Below are 16,619 nucleotides of genomic sequence, written 5' to 3' on the forward strand. Positions count from 1 at the left end.
TTTTTCATAATATGCTCATATGCTCTATTTTTTATTTTATCAACATCACAAAAGAATACCTCATGTATTGCAGTATTTAAAACCTGACTTTCAAAATAGGGATGAATGAACAAGTTGAAATTAATAATGCTCTTTCTTTAAATCAAAGATATTTATCTTTCTAAGACCAGTTGAACTCCATTAAAAAATATATCTTCTGATTATCAAATAATGAGGTCTTCACCAAGGACTGCAGGCTATATGAAGTCAGAAGAAACATTCAGAAGCAAATGAAAATACTATATGAACAAACACACTGCACTGCATTCCTATCTACTTGCCAAAGAAATACAGTCATTTGTAAGAGTAGGAAATTTTCACCAATTGTCAATGGATTTTGAAACTCCCCAAGGACAGGATGGCTTCCACTTTGGAGCTTCCCCTAACAGCCTCCTAGTTAGGTTTATACTTCAGAGAGATACCTGGAAATCTCTTTTAATTTTAATTCTTCCAGGTCAGATGGTTTAAACAGCAGATAATTTCCCTCTGTAGTTCCATGACTTCAAATGCCACTTCTTACTAATATATGTCAAATTAAATGGTAAATCACATTTTAATATATAGTAGAACATTTTTACAAAAGTATTATGTTGGATATTCCAAGAATATAATTTAGAACAGTGCCTGGCTCGGTCTCTGCTCAAAGTATTGCTACCGTGGGACCCTTTGAGCAAGTGCTCGAAGAATGCCAACAATGACCATGTCCTTCTCCCCTTGTGGGAGGCAGCTACTAAGATGGCCCCAGGTGATCCTTACTTTCTGTTATTCTTGCCCTTGAGCACAGGCTAGACTTGGTGATTAGATTCTAATGAACAGAATATGGCAGAAAGTGATGAGTTATCACCTTCAAGATTAGGTTATTAAAATACTTTCACTTTCATCTTGGATTCATACACGCTCCCTCTCTCTAGCTTTCTCTTGGATCTCTTGCCCTGAGGGAAGCCAGCTATTATGTTGTAAGTTCCAGGTTGGAGTCATGGGCCTTCAGAAAGGCCTGGATGAGTGAGATTGGAATTGGATCTTCTGAGACCTGCCAACAACCACATCAGTGAATTCTGAAGCAGATCCTTCAGTTCCGGTCAAATTTTGAGATGACTACAACCCTGATCAGCAGTTTGACTGCAACATAGTGAGACAGAGATGTTCAGATAATCACCCAGCTAAGTCGACTCCTTTCCAGCAAAAACTGTGAGATAATATTTGTCATTCTAAGCCGATTCAGTTTGGGGGCAATTTGCTATGCAGCAGGATAACTAATCCAGATTTTAGAAGTGGGGTGCTGCCATGACAAAAACCTAAAAGGTCGTAGAGGCTTTGGAACCATGTAGTGGGCCTAAGAAGAGTGCCAGTGACAGTGTAAAGTGCCTTGGACACATTGTTCACAGAATTTTGAACTTTGAAGAGATTTCTATTAAGGGCATGAATGAAGGTAAGGAAAATCTTATTGGAAACTAGAAATTACATAGTGGCAAAAGGTTTATGTGTTAGTAGTACACATAAACTACTTATGTGTACTTACGTGACCTGCAGACCCATGCATTTATATGAGACGTTTAAAAAGTGCCAAATGAACTGGGTGATTTAGTTAAGGAGCTTTCCCAGCAAAGTACTGAAGATGCTACCTGGTTCCTTCTTGCTGTTTATAGCAAACTATGAGAATATAAATCGGGGGAGGGACTACCATACAAAAAAGGAGGCAGGACCTGAAGGTTTTGAAAATCCTCAGTCTCTCTACACAGCAAACAATGCTAAAGTTAAGAAACAGTTTCCAAGCAAAGATCATTTCTAGGGAACTGTCTGAGAAAACATGGTCTAAAATGAGATCAACGGTGTAGCTTCTGAAATCCTTTTGGTAAGCCCCGGGAAACGTGGCATCTCAGAGTACTATTCAATCAGACCACAGGATCTCCTACAACTTTAAGGGTGTGACTCACAGATACTCTCAACAGGCCTTTGGTAAGTTAAAGGGCATTGTCTCTCCCTTGCCTCTGCAGAAACTCAAGGTAGAGAAGGAATCATCTCCAAGATGGGTGTGGTTTTTTGTCTAACAGAGTAAACCTCAACAAGTTTCACAGGAGACCCACAAAAATTTTGAGAGGATTTTACCAGCAGATACACTGCCAGTTTGGACTGGAAGGAATGGAGATGGTCCTAAATGAAAAAAGGCCATAGATCCCCCAAATTCTACAGGCAGGAAGCAGACTGAGAAAACTCAGCTGCCAACACACGCTACCTTTCATGAAAAAAGGAAGGATGACTCAGTAGTCCATAGGGTAGAATCAAGAACCATGGAGAATTATTCCCAGGCCTGGACCTAGTTGAGGAACATTTGCCTAACTGGATTTCAGAATTTTCATGGACCAGCAACTCCTACACACCTTGCACTTTCTGCTATTTTGAATAGGAATATGTAGGTATCATATGCCTGCCCCACTGTTGTATGTTGCTTATGTTGAGGTTTAGTTTCACAGATCTACCAATGAAGAGGAACTAAACTTGAGAAGTTGTACTTGAGGAACTACATCCAAGGAGCCATACCCACACCCAGATAAAACTTAGATGACTTCTGGATTTTGAGCCGATACTCACCTATCTAGTAAAGAGGATATATTTTTCATCTTCTAATAAAAGTGATGTTTGACATCAGTACTATTTAACATGTTTTACAGAATCAAACCTTTAAAAAGGATATAATGTCTTTTTAAAAATTACCTCTAAATGTTTGTTAATAGGTTGAGAGATTATTGCAGTAGGAAGCACAGATTTACAATATTAAATCTCACTAACGTAAAACTTGATAAACTTCTAACCAATCAAGCAATTTATCAGCTGCCCAATATTAATCTACATTTAGAATACTTATTTTATAGTATCATAGCTATTGTCTAGAGCATACAAGCAATGTCAAAGTTCTCTTACATACCTTGATTTGTAGAATTATTTTTTTACAATAATTCCACTTAAAGAAGGGCTTTAAATGAGAGGTGAAATGGGAAATAGAATGTTTGACTCTCCTAAAATGATTATATATTTTTCTTAAGTTCACTGACTCTCAAAGGAAAGGACATGGTGTCATTCAAATGTTCTAAAATGCCTCATCCTTCAGAATGACAGCACATCTTTCACTTGTCTATTCACTACGTATCATATTGTGACATTTTATATGTGAAAAATAGCTAAAGCAATATTTTTTTAAATGTCATACTATTATAACGAGCAATTTATTTCATGCCCATGTCCCTCCAGGCTATGAGCCTATTTAGTGAGCCTTATTAGTGTAGGGCAATGGCTGGCATGTCCTCTGGAAAAGCACCCACAGGCCAAGAAAAAAAAAGAACACAAGTGTGCCATTCAGAAATACATAGCATTGTTTAAAAATAGCAACACCCATGCTGCTCAGACCAAGAGGAGGGTGCTGCCGGTCTGCAGACGCAGCCGAGCGCAGTGAGGAGTGCTTCGCTGTTCTGGAAATCAGTGTATGTAGGCTCTGGGCTTAGCTTGAGACATATGCTAAGTGATTCATCCTCTTCAGGATTGTTTTCTTAACTGTAAAATTCAGTGTCTGTATCACCAAGTGATGCGTTCCTGAACGTCAGACATGCAGGTACTCATAACACGAGTTCTTAATTTATACATGCAAAACCTGTATAGGTACAATGGGTGGCCAAATGCTCACTTTTTACCCTAACATAAACTTCTAAAAAGGAAACTACACTACTACTTTGTAAATGAAAAATCTGACTTAACTTGCCATTAATGGGTAGTAACCGTAAAATTTAAATACAATAAAACAACAAAACAATTATTAAAGTCTAGCTGTCAGGCTGTTGGCTGCCTGAAGTCTGCTCTCTGAAAACAAATGAGCAACTATATCTAGGAGAGAGGCTCTAGTATCAAACTGAGAGTTTCTTCTTGACTTGTCAAGGAAACACTGAAAGGGAATTCAAAAGGGCAGAAGTTTCTCATGTGATTTGATGTTATTTTATGCAGCATCTGCAGATCACCTAAAATCAACTCCAGTATCAACTAAAATCACCTTTTTCAACAGCACCAAATGTCCTACACTCTGGAAATGCTGCATCAAATAATCACACCTGTTACTTCTGATTCTAAATTTTATCTTGAATCCTCACATGACCCACCTAACCCACTTTCTCAAAACCTTTAATACTGTCACAGGGACACTAAAATAATTTTGAGGGCAATGGAGTACTGTGGAAAGGACACAGGCTAGGAAATCACATTGGGGTTCCAAGTGCAGATTCATTCACTAGATTCGACCTTGACACTGGCAACTTAATTTACCCCTCCGAGCCGCAGACTACTCCTTCACACCAAAGTGCTCAGTCAGGGTTAAGTGAGAAAATGCATGTAAGTGCTTAAGCCCAGCACCTGAATGTGGCAGACACTCAATAAGTGGTATGTATTTGACATAATTTAATTCTTTCAAGGAAATTTTCAAATTTCTATCAAAATAAATTTGTTTCAAATAAGAGTGGCTCAAAAGAAAAAATACAGTTGGCCATTTTTATTTTACAGTAAAGTTATACGTACCTTTCACTTCCAAACAAAGCTACAAAACCCATAAACCACTGACTGGCAAAAGTAGCAAAAACATTTTGTCCTCAGTGATAAAATAAGAACACTTATTTGTCAAAATGAAACACAGCAACTCTTAGCTGCTACCGTGCAAGGCGTTCTCAAGTCCTTTCTTACCAAAAAAGGGTCAATATGGTAGAAAAGACAGAGTGAGAGTGTCTTTAATCAAGTAAAAGTTTCAGCCAAGGTGGGCATATGGCTCTGAAAAGAGCCACATTGAGACCACAGATAATGACTCTATTACCTACTAGATGTAATACACATTGGGCAAAATAAAAAGTAGCCCAATATTAATCCTGCAACAGCATTCCTGGTTACCTAGTAAACGTCATAGTGATGCGCTCTGGGATTTGTGCCAGTCACATTAGATGTATTATTTCTAGTGCATGCAAGTGTGCAAAATAGACATTGCTATCCCCGGCGAACTAGGAAGAAAGCGAAGTTCAGAGGGGTTACCTGCCTGCTCAAGGTCACTCCATTGGTAAACACCAGAGTTGCATTCAAACAGTATCTGATGCCAAACCCACTCCCCCTTCACTAGTCCCTGTTTCTTTCTTTTTAGGACATGCAGATGCAGGGAAGAATCATCCCCAATGCTTTGAAATGCCATAAACTGATGTTAGTCCCCTTCTCTCTCTCTCACGTCTTCTAGTTTCTCTCAAATCATTTGCATTTTGGTCCTCCCGGCTTCAGTCGTCATTCTCAAACTCCAATTCACTCATTCCTTAAGTCTCTAAAACCTGGTCTTGTGTCCCTGCTCTTGGTAAGGCAGGAGGGCATTTTAAAAGGTCAAGGTAAGTTTTCCAATCTACTTGGATGTAGTGAACTGTATAACATGCCTGGGTCTTCTACCTCAGACTTAAACAAAAGGCTCAGATACTGAGCAATTCTCTTCCCTGGTGAACCAATATTGGCGAGTTCCAATTTACAGGGACGACTAAGGCAGGTACAATGTGTGGAATCACACATATTCGTGCATGTCACATATATTTAACAGAATGTTTAACTGAGTCATATTTTCAAAAGTTATCTAGAAGCTTTTATCTTTCATTCAGGAAATAAATCTTAAGGCAGGGTTTTACATAAAGAGTTTTTATGTCTGTTCCATTTTTAAAATAGAACAGAATTAAACAAAAACAGCTTGATAAATTTCACCTTTTAACTGCACGATGTATGTACTTCAGTGAAAATGTCCATTTAATAGACAACATCTAATTGATGTTTGTATGTCCTAACTTTGCACTTGAAAACGAGTATCCCTACTACGCATTGCCTATACCCGTGGGGCTAAATTACTGAGGTCTGTGAACCACTCTGTTGTACATGAAGTTCCCCAGTATTCCAAAATGCAAGTATCACCCTTCTAAGCACTGTACACCCGCTAACACTATTGATCCTATGACAAACTATTATAAACACCATTATCCTGATTATTACATATGATGAAAGCAAATCCCAGAGATGTTAAGTAACCCAAGATCACCCAGCTGGTAAAAAATATATATATATACAGCAAGACATCAAATCCAAGAGCTCTGACTCCTCAGCCCACATCCACTACATTTCACTGCTCACCATATATAAGCACATTCATTGGCAGAGAGCCAATGAATATATAGGTATAGACCTATAATATTTATTGATCACCTACTACAGTATATGCCAAGCACTTAGCACTGGAGATGAAAGAATTTTTTAAAAGCCTGGTCCTGAGCTGAAGGAGAACTTTTTTTTTTTTTTTTTAAAGCAAATTCAGGGTAGGTTGAAAACAAAGAAGAAACCAGATACAATATGTTTTCATGCACTGGCAAATGGGCCATTCTATGTCTCAGGGGAACATAATGCAAAGGACAACTAACTTGAATAAACATGTCACCCTAGAAGCACCAAACGTGTTTGTTTTAAATAACTGTAATACACTTATCTGGAATAGGAGCATAGAAGACATCATATGAACCTTTTCTTGATGGTTTCTGGTCATCACTGGGAAGACCAAGAGCACTGCAATAATGTAATACAATGTTTTAAGAATGAGGGACTGTTTGCCCCCCCAAAAATTTAAATAGTTACATCCCTGTCCCAGATCTTATTGCACAAGGTTACTGCCTACCTCTGGCAATCACACCCTCTCCTAATCTGACAATGATATAAAGAGAGTTAATTAGTAACCAGACTTGAATTCTAAATTTAAATTGTCAGAGAGGGTCCCTTCTCCAGAGTAAAGTACTTGGATTTATTCCAGTCTGCCTATTTTCTTTGACGTTCATTTAGGTACAACTAAAAAGGAGCTAATTATAAAAACAAATTCTGCCAATTTCAAAATTTTACCCATGGCAACTCTGGGAAGAGAAAATGATCAAATATCTCAAACAGGGACTGCTATGATAACAACAGCTAATGTTGAATGAGTGGTGCCTACTATGTGCTAGGTATGTGCTAGGAGCTTCATAGGTATTAATTATTTTATCCTCACAGTATTTTATAAAATAGGTTGCTCTAATCTCCATTATATAAATAAGAAAAATGAGGCCCAAGATCACACAAAAAGTTGCAGGGCTAGAATTTGAATCACATGCTTGGGGTAAAAGAAAAAGGCCTCAAATGTCTTTGCAGCCAAGCCAGCGAAGTAAATGTGTGAATCAGCTCAGTCTTAAGATTACAGAGCTGTGGTTCTCGACCTCCGCTGCACATTGCAATCACCTGGGGAGATTGCCAGGTGGGTTCCACCCCACAGATTGCGACTTAATTGGACTGGGAGCTGCCCCCAGGTGATTCTAATGGGCAGTCAAAGCTGAGAACCACTGTTTATAGACACAGAAAATGGAGCATGGCCCCAAAAGCATTTTTGCTTTTTTGTTTGTTTGTTTGTTTTTTTGGCTGCTTGGCAAGGAACATGGAATCTTAGTTTCCTGACCAGGGATCTAACCCGCGCCCCCTGCAGTGGAAGCTCCAAGACTTAACCACTGGATCGCCAGGGAAGTCCCAAAAGCAGTTTTAAAAAAAAAAAAATTTTAAGTTAACTAAACACTGAGCTGGTCAAAGGTTGTTACTACTGCCTTTGCCACCAGAGGTAACCTCTGCCCCACTCCACAATAAAATTAAGGAACACTATGGATGGAAGATAGAGAGGCTGGAAGACACAGACATTTGTTTTTAGTGGACGGAGCATTGCCAAAGTCTGGAACTTTCCCCATGTAACCCCTGCCATTTCCTATTTATGGAACTGTTCTACTCCAAAATACACTTGGAGTTAGACATAACCTACTTTCAGAATAATGTCTGGTGACAACCCATTATTAAACTGAAGATGACCTAAATATGTTCATTTAACAAATGTATACTTTCAGATTACATGGCCAAATTACTCAACATTTTTCAAGAGGCAGTTTTTAAAAAAGGAAGGCCACTCATAATTAACTCTGATTTTAATCCAAGCCAGGTCAAGAGATCTCACATAACTAAGCAAGTCTTAAGAATGGAGAGTTTAATGTCCTAAAAACAAATCTATATGTGTACACAGCACCGCTGAGTAAAATGTCATTTGTCATTGGAAAAGGGAAGCAAAAGCTGCGTACCATCAGAAAATCTTCATTAAATGGCCTGCAGATGTGAAATCTAAAATAAATGCTACAGAACAGAATTGTGAAAAAAGAAGAATTGTAAAAAAAAAAAAAGGAAGAAGAAGAAACCGTAGCTTGCTTGGGAAATAATTCTTCACACATAATCATACTGCAACTGTGAAGCACCACAATTCAAGAGGAAATGGCAAAAGACTAAATTAAGAAATGGACTGTAAGGCCACTCGTTCAAACTAGTTACAACATTTTTTTTTTCATCTCCTGCAGCAAAGCAAATGTTGTGTATTTTAATGGTCTTGTATTACCACTTACCACCCCTCTCCCCCACTACCACCACCAAAAGAAGGCAAATAAAAGGGGAAAAAAAACTGAGATGGATTTTCTAAATGGAATACTGCAAATAAAGGCCATGACTCAGAAATCAGGGCCTCCTCAGTCAGTGAGTTCCAACACTGGGAGTTTAGGCAAATGTGCTACTTGGGCAAAATATTTCAGTTATTACTTGGTTTTTTTCAAAAAGCAGACAAGGAAGTGAAGTCTGAGAAAGCAGACAAAAGTGCTTGGGACTAGTTTTCTCACCACAGTTAAAATTTGTTTGTTGACTGAATAAATATATACATTGAACCCCTCCTGAGTGTCAGGCACTGTGCAGTGCTGAGGATGTATTGTTGAATGTGACAGCACCTGCTCTCATGAGTCTCCTGAAGTAAGAGAACAAGGCACCAACCTTGCATAATCCACCATATACACCCTTCCAGTCACCTGTGTGAAAATCCAGTCCTGCCACTGTACTACTGGATGGCAAGTTTTTCCCTTGGTCTAACTGCCTCTGGTATCTTCTAAGTAAACAAGTAAATAAATAAATATCCATATTTTGCATACCAACAATAACTCATGGATAAATTTCAACAAGTTTTAAAGAAAAAAATTTTTAAAGTAAGACTGAATCAAAAAACAGATTTTCCTTTTGAACAAAGCCCAGCTCACGTATTTTCATTGCCTGTGGCTATACAGCTTCAGTAAGCTAAAAATACTTCGTTTCTAAGTTGGGAAAAGCAAATAAGACCAAGAATCAGCTGTGTATCCTTTTCTCTCATCTTATTTTTTTTTTACTAGAAAACATTCAAAATAGCTAGAGCAACAAAAAGGTATCTGTTTTATATTTGTATAAATATACAATGACAGAAACTATCCATGCAGCTTGTATCTTCCTAGTAATATGAAATAAGCTATATTTGCATGATCATCAGCAAGGACTGTCAACATTTCACTACTCAGAGCCCTTTACTATTTTTTTTTTGGTGGGGAGAGGACTGCATAAGTGTTGAAAACTAATCACAAGTACAAGAAAAAGCTTTCAAAAAATAAGTAAAGGATGACTCTGCTTTTAACAAGGCCACATGGTGCTTACTTTGCAGTCATGCATCATTTATGTTCCTGAAATTTACGTTAAATGGGATTCTAAAATAGAAGGATAGGAGCTTTCCGTCTTTCTGCAGGTGTTGCTCACGTTGTGTTTGCTGCGTGTCTGGCAAAGTGAAAAACCTGGTTTCTCCTCTTGCACCTCTCCGGGACAAACTGAAAGTTACTCAGTTTAATAAAACTTTTTTTTTTCTTTTTCCAAAAACATACCTGCAGGATGGTGAACAGTAGCGTGGACTTTTCCAACACATCCAACATCTCTAAAGTCACACTACTGAGTTAACAGAGATCTGCAACTAGCAGGTCTAGGCTCCATTCGACTGGGCCATTAGTTTGGACCACAGGGTCATGGCTTAATTTCCCTTGAAGAAACAGCAGTTTGAGAAATCTCAGCCAAACTCCCCATTTCTTAGGCTACTGACAACGTCAACTGGAAAGCAAATGCCTAGAAACCAGGAAACCATGCCCCTCCGGATGGGCTGGCAGGAGCGGAGGCAGGGATCCTGGTTTGCCTGCCCGGATTGCAGCTGGGCCTTTGACAAGGGCTGGGGTAAAAGACTCAGTGTGTACCCGCCCTTCCATCGCCCAGTGGGACCTGGGCTGGCGCTGCCAATTTCAAATGTAACCACCGGAGGAAGCGGGAGGATGCGGATGTGTCATCTCTGACACTCCGGGGTCCGGCGGGGCTTGCCTCTGATGTCCCTGAAGGTCAGAGGTGGTGCCCGCGGTGCCAACAGCTCATCAAAACCACTTTTCCAGCCGGGGTGGGAGGCGCGGGGCAAAGTTGGCCACCGGCCGCGCGCGTCCCGTTAACCGTACCTTGTAACTGGGCGGAAAGGGACTCCTGGTGCTGCTGGTACTTGAGTGCCACCGCTTCGGCTTTCCGCAGCTGTGTCTGCAGCTCGTAGTAGAGCATCGCGCCATAGAGAAAGCCGAACACCACGGTCAGCAGCAGCAGCGTCTGGAAGATCCGCTTCTGCTTTCGGGAGCACATCCCGTTTCCCATAGTCCCGTCGGGACCCCGCACCGCGGCCGTCCTCGCCGCCGCCGTCCCTTCCTCCCCTCGGCCCGAGCGGGCGCCTCAGCAGCGGCCGCCGCAGGAGGTGGCCGGACGCAGCATGAGGAGGAGACGCGAGACACAAAAGCTGGGCCGGAGGGGAAGTGGCGCCCGCTCAGCCTCCGCGCGCCGCGGGGCGTGCAGCCATCGACGCCGCCGGGGCAGCCGCCGCCGCCAAACTTTGGCGAGGCTGGCTCTCCGCGAGTGCCTGGGCCCGGGAGGGGGCCCTCCGCATACTTCTGAGCGGGCTGTCCTCGAGCCGGTCCGCAGATGCCGCCTGCCTTGTTCCCTCCTCCCCACTTTTTGGCCCGGCTGCCCCCGGCGGCGCTCGGAGTCCCGCCTCTGCCGCTCCCCGCCCCCTCGCGGCGGCTCCCACTGCGCAACTTTGTTGCCACCAAAAGGAGGGGGTGCGCGCCCAACAAAGAGAGCCGGGCACCAGGCGGCGCCTCGGCGCGCGGCCCGCGGGGGTGAGTAGCTGGGTGGGGGCCGGCTGCCCCGGCCGGGTTTGGGGGACAGCGGGCCGGTGTCAGTGACGGGGCTGCGGAGCCTCGGCCGCCGCCGCCTCCCACCTAACTTACGTGTCACCCACGGCCCCGCTATTCTGGCCAACGGGATTCCGGGAGGAAGTCCCACTCGGGCTCCCCGCTCATTGGGCCCGTCAGAGCCGCCGCTCCCTCCCTTCGGGGAGGCAGTGCCGGGCTCGATTGGACGCCCGCTTTGTCCGTCCGACCCCGGGGCCGCGCCTTCCCTCGAGCGCGGGGGCCGGCGAGGGGCTCCGTGGGCCGCACGGTCGGCTGGCGCCGGGGTACGCCCACGTGGAGTGCTGGTGGCGGGGAGAGGCCGCGGAGCCAGCGGCTTGGAGATCGGAGTGAGCGGGAGACGCGTCCCGGGTGACGGCTGGGAGAGATACGGGTGTGTGTGTGTGTGTGTGTGTGTGTGTGTGTGTAATCCTGCCCTTGGAACGCACGTGGGGAGAGGAGTACAGTGTATAAAGTGGGAGAGAGTGGATAGGAACAGCTGTGTACACTCCACCAAGCACCCTTTCTTTCCCTGTCCAGTGGGCAGAAGCGGCAGGCGTAGCGGGATAGCTACATGGTCAGCACAATTTTCTTGTGAACCGGAGATGCCTTGCATATCCAGTGTACTATCACGGATGCGTGTGTCCCCATAGATGGCAAGACACAGGTCCGGAGACTCGAGCGCGCTAGCATGCTAGACTTACTGCTCAACTGTACACGTGGGTTGGGGAAATCAGCTTGTCTTTGGCAGAGGGGAAAGAAATGATCTCATATGTTACCCCTGGCTGCAAATAAAATAATTTTAAAACAAATCTTACAGCTGAAATGAGTATGCATTTATTTTGTCATATGTATTTGTTTTATTGTTGGCAAAAATACATCAGTTACACTGCTAAGTTACATTTTAAAGGCCAACAAAGGTTCCCTATGTAAAAACAAGTAAAACAAACATAATAACTACAAACCTCTTCAAAGAAAATCCATAGTACATTTGTTCTTTCTATGTACTTGAGGGAAAAAAATTGAGGTTATGCATAAATTATAATTTTGCTTCTCTTGACCTAAATTCTAAAAAAGTAAATTATTTCTCAAATGCCTCAGTCATGTCATGGAATTTATCACATACTGCATACTTTTTAAGATACTTCAACCAGATTTTAGTTATCACTATCAATAATGGCCAGTGAGTACTCAAAATGAGGGTAGATCTGTTTAGCCACAAATACAACTTAAAGACAGCCCCTGGTGCAGAAATTTTTTCGTGTTAAAAGCCATAAAACTAACCAAATTTACAACCTAGCTAGCCTGTGACGTTTATTCTACCATAAAAACTAAGTGTGCCTGGCATGTGCTTTTCCCTAATAAATAACTTACGTTATATTTTTTAGATGCTTTCATTTACTATTCATCACAGCCAGGTTAAGTATTTGGCCCACATATTGGTAAATAAAGAAAGCAAAGCTTATCAAAGTACTGTGATAGCTCTAGGACCTTCTAGAAAGCTAGGAGCGCAACAGGATTATAACCCAGATCAGAATCCTCTTTCGATCTCTTTCTCCTATAGAAGCCAGGTTCTCATTCTTTTTAAGCAAGTTATATAAACAAATTATATCTGGTCCCTTAGCGTGAGAACTTAATTTAAAGTGAAAAAGGTCTGAAGTTTTAGTTTTTGTCCTGTCATGTAAATATTACGTAACGTTACTTGTTATTGAATTTACCACTGTTTAAATTTCACTCTTTCAATGTAACTAAAGACTGGAAACTGAGACTGAATAATTCCTGTGACCTTGTCAGAATTCCTCGTAACTAAAAATTCCTCACCGTTGTCAGTGTACAATTTGCTAAACAAACTCTTCCTCCAAAAAAAACTACCAAAACTGCTCTGGAAGAAATTAAGTTTTATAGCAACAATCCTTGCCCATACATGAATAGATAATTATCCTAGCCACAGAAGAAAAAGAAGTTGTCTAGAGGATTAGGAAATTATTGCTTATATATTACACAGTATGCAGTATTTGGTTGTTTTTCAAAATCTTTGGAAAATTCCTATGCTTCCAGAATACATGATTACTCATTTTAAATCTCTGATTTCTTCCCAAAGTCTGATTTCAGACTCCGAAGGTATTCTTTGCCTAAAGCTGCTGGCTGACTCTACAGAATATAATAAATGTAGGTCATAAAACACAACTCAATACTGAAGTCATAAAATTTGAAAGAGAACAAAAATTATTACCTGAACTTATCCATTATTTCAAATTCAAGAAGGGTATGTAGAAGTACATAAAATCACTAATGGCAGCATCTTCATAGTATTACTTTTTCAGGTTGGAGTGTGCTGCTAGTTTCTTGAAAATATCAGTGTAGAGCTTTTCAAAGGCCAACATTGGGGAAGCTATTCAACGTCTATAAATTGAATTTACATAACATTGCCTTTGGGCAGAACTTGTAATAGATGAGCTATTCATTCTGGTCTTGCTAGCTCTGTTGTAAGTTCTATCTTATTTTTGTTTCTAGCATTTAAAAAATAGTATTATATAATTATATTTCTATATGCCATATATTTAACAATATAGTATGTAAAATTTAAAAATTGTAAATCTTGAGGAATTTCTCCAGTTTAATGTTTTATTCCTAAGACAGACAGGAAGAAATTAAAGAGATTCAAAATTTTACATTTGAGAAGGGCTAAGGCAACATTTGGGAACCTTAGTAGTCTCTCCAGTTTTAGTAAATTTGTCATTCTAACAAAATTTGTCCATTTTCCAAATAGGGGAAGGCAAGAAAATTATAGTCAAGAGATACAGCTAATTTATAAAATAAATGACTTTAAATTAATAATGTTCAGGATCCTAGAGCAAATTTTTCATTTAAATCTCTTTACAAATTGAATTCAATATATTTTTAATTTGCAAGAGAAATCAACACTTAAGATGATGAATTTTAAATAATATTTAAAAAATATATAACTAGGTGTGGTGATGGATGTTAACTAGACATTGTAGTGCTCATTTCAAATAAATACATATATAAAATCATTATATTGTACCTCTGAAACTAATATGATGCTGTATGTCAATTATACTCAATTAAAAATAAGTAAATAAAATTTTAAATGGCGTTTTGGTATTAATAAACGAGTTTTAACCTTTTCATGTGAAAATTGCTGAAATCAACTATCTTTTTTTCTCTATAGGAAACTTCACTCTTTATCTCTGCCTTTTGGCTATCACCTAATTAGCACACAGGCTTCCTGCATGCCATCTATACCTGCCTGTTTCCGAGGGGTAAAGGAAGCTACATTCAAGGTATTCTGTCTTTTTGAGGATTCTGTGAGAGATGTTTTTATAACTCCTTTTTACAAGATTTTGCTAATGACCTGGTGGTAATTGTTAGCAGATTAACAAGGTAACCCTGTGGCTAAACGCTTAACAAAGCAATTGAAACCCCACTCAATGTGTCTTGGTGCCTTGCTTTGGTCTGTCTCTAAGCTGCCACGTGGGTAACTTTGAACTATTTAAGGAGTTAGAGGAGAGTAAAGGGGAAAGTAGATGATTAGATGAAAAGTAAAATGCTTTTCAATAACAGAAACCACACCATCAGCACCACTGGTAAATACTTTGTGAACACACTCTGATAATGGAGGAAATGATTTAGAAGGTTCTACTTGCCACCGGATGTGTAGCTAAAGACACAGAAATTATCATTTCAAACTTCTTTAACCTTCTAAAGCAGGACCATCCAGGATACCCTAAAGTCTTCCAAATTCTAAGATGGCACAAGAAATTATTTTGAATTTGTTGCTTAATGTTTATTATAGCTAACATATTAATTTTAGAAAATAGTTTTGTTCCATAGAATGTTAGAATGAATGGAAAGGGACCATAAGTGAGACTCAGAAGTGAAGTGAACTTCCCAAATCTTCTGCTCCCTGGTTCAGGCAGCTTTTCACTAGCTCACTGCCTTCAGTAACTCAGACACTTCAGATAAGCAGATGGCCACAGAAAAGATCAGTGGCCAATGAAACATACATCTTTAAATGTTCCCCTCTAAACGTATAGTTTGTTGGAGTCCTTGGTATTAAAGAGGTGTTTGGCTTATCCATGACCATTTTATAGAATTGGTATTTTAATTTTATATGTTATCTGTAGGTATTTATAGTAATTTCTTTCTTTCTTTTTTTTTTTTTTGCGGTACATGGGCCTCTCACTGTTGTGGCCTCTCCCGCTACGGAGCACAGGCTCTGGACACACAGGCTCAACGGCCATGGCTCACGGGCCCAGCCGCTCTGTGGCATGTGGGATCTTCCCAGACCAGGGCACAAACCCGTGTCCCCTGCATCGGCAGACGGACTCTCAACCACTGTGCCACCAGGGAAGCCCTATAGTAATTTCTTAATCGTCATGAGACATGGCTGGTCATATTTATGATGTATCTAATGCTGAGTCCTGGGTCAGATATTCTATATTCAGTTTCAGAACTGTTCCTAAAGGAAATCATAACCTGCCTCATAAACATTCTTTATGCTCTAGTTTCCAGGAACATTTTGAGTCAAAACAAAGGGACTATCAATGTTTTTACCTAGAAATAAAGTAGAGCAAATTTTCAAATAAATAAGAAGAATCAAGTTACCTCAGGATTAAGTTCAGCTCAAATTAAAATTGTGAAATAGAAATATTTGTCTCGTGTTATTCTGCTCCTTCTCATTCTATTCTCTAGTTCAACTCCAACTCCTGGCATCCAACATCCTAATGATTGCCTTTAGTTTCCCAGAATCCTTGCCTTTGACTGTGCTCTTCACTCTTCACCACCCACCCATGTACATATAATACATTGGACTTTCCTTCTTGAAGACAAAGTATACTAATCTAAAATAATCCTTCCACAGTCTTGAGAGAAAGTTCAAGATGGCTGTGTAGAAGATCCTGAATTCACTTCCTCCCATGGACACACATGTGGAACAAGTCCCTCTGAAAAAGACCTGAAAACTAGCTGAACAGCTCCTCCACAACAAAGGATAAAAGAGCCACATCGAGACAGGTAGGAGAGGGAGAGATACATTCTCACCAGAAACCCCACTCCCTGCACAGAGAGCCCCAATCTGTAGGGATCTCACAAATACAGAGCTTTTCCCTGAGAAATGAAGTGCTCATGCACCACATCAGGCACCCTAACCCCTGGGACCTGCACCGGAGAGAAGAGCCCCCCAAACGTCTGGCTGTGAAAACCAATGGGGCTTACATCCAGGAGACCCAAAGGGCTTTAGGGAACTGAGATTCTGCTCTTAAAGGGCTTGTGTGCAAACTAATGTTCCCAGGGACCCAATGCAAAAGCAGCAGCTTGAAAAGCTTGTAGGCTGAATGTGAAGGAGGTTCATTTGCTAATCTTAAAGCATTAGGGTCAGGGGCC

The 16,619-nt window shown here is 40.8% G+C and overlaps 1 protein-coding gene across 2 annotated transcripts in view; it reads right to left on the reverse strand.

Annotated features, from left to right (window-relative positions):
- Nucleotides 1-10,999, reverse strand: part of GOLIM4 (golgi integral membrane protein 4) — a 76,212-nt gene extending 65,213 nt beyond the window's left edge. The window contains exon 1 of one of the 2 annotated variants that reach the window (XM_081234544.1): nucleotides 10,458-10,999. In XM_081234544.1, coding sequence (XP_081090670.1) covers nucleotides 10,458-10,644 — 187 coding nt within the window. In that variant the 5' untranslated portion in view covers nucleotides 10,645-10,999. The remainder of the gene's footprint in view (nucleotides 1-10,457) is intronic. The other variant, XM_081234543.1, reaches the window with a different exon arrangement.
- Nucleotides 11,000-16,619: the final 5,620 nt, after the last annotated feature.

Source organism: Mesoplodon bidens, assembly GCF_964165515.1.
Source record: "Mesoplodon bidens genome assembly, chromosome: 5".
NCBI lineage: Eukaryota > Metazoa > Chordata > Mammalia > Artiodactyla > Ziphiidae > Mesoplodon > Mesoplodon bidens.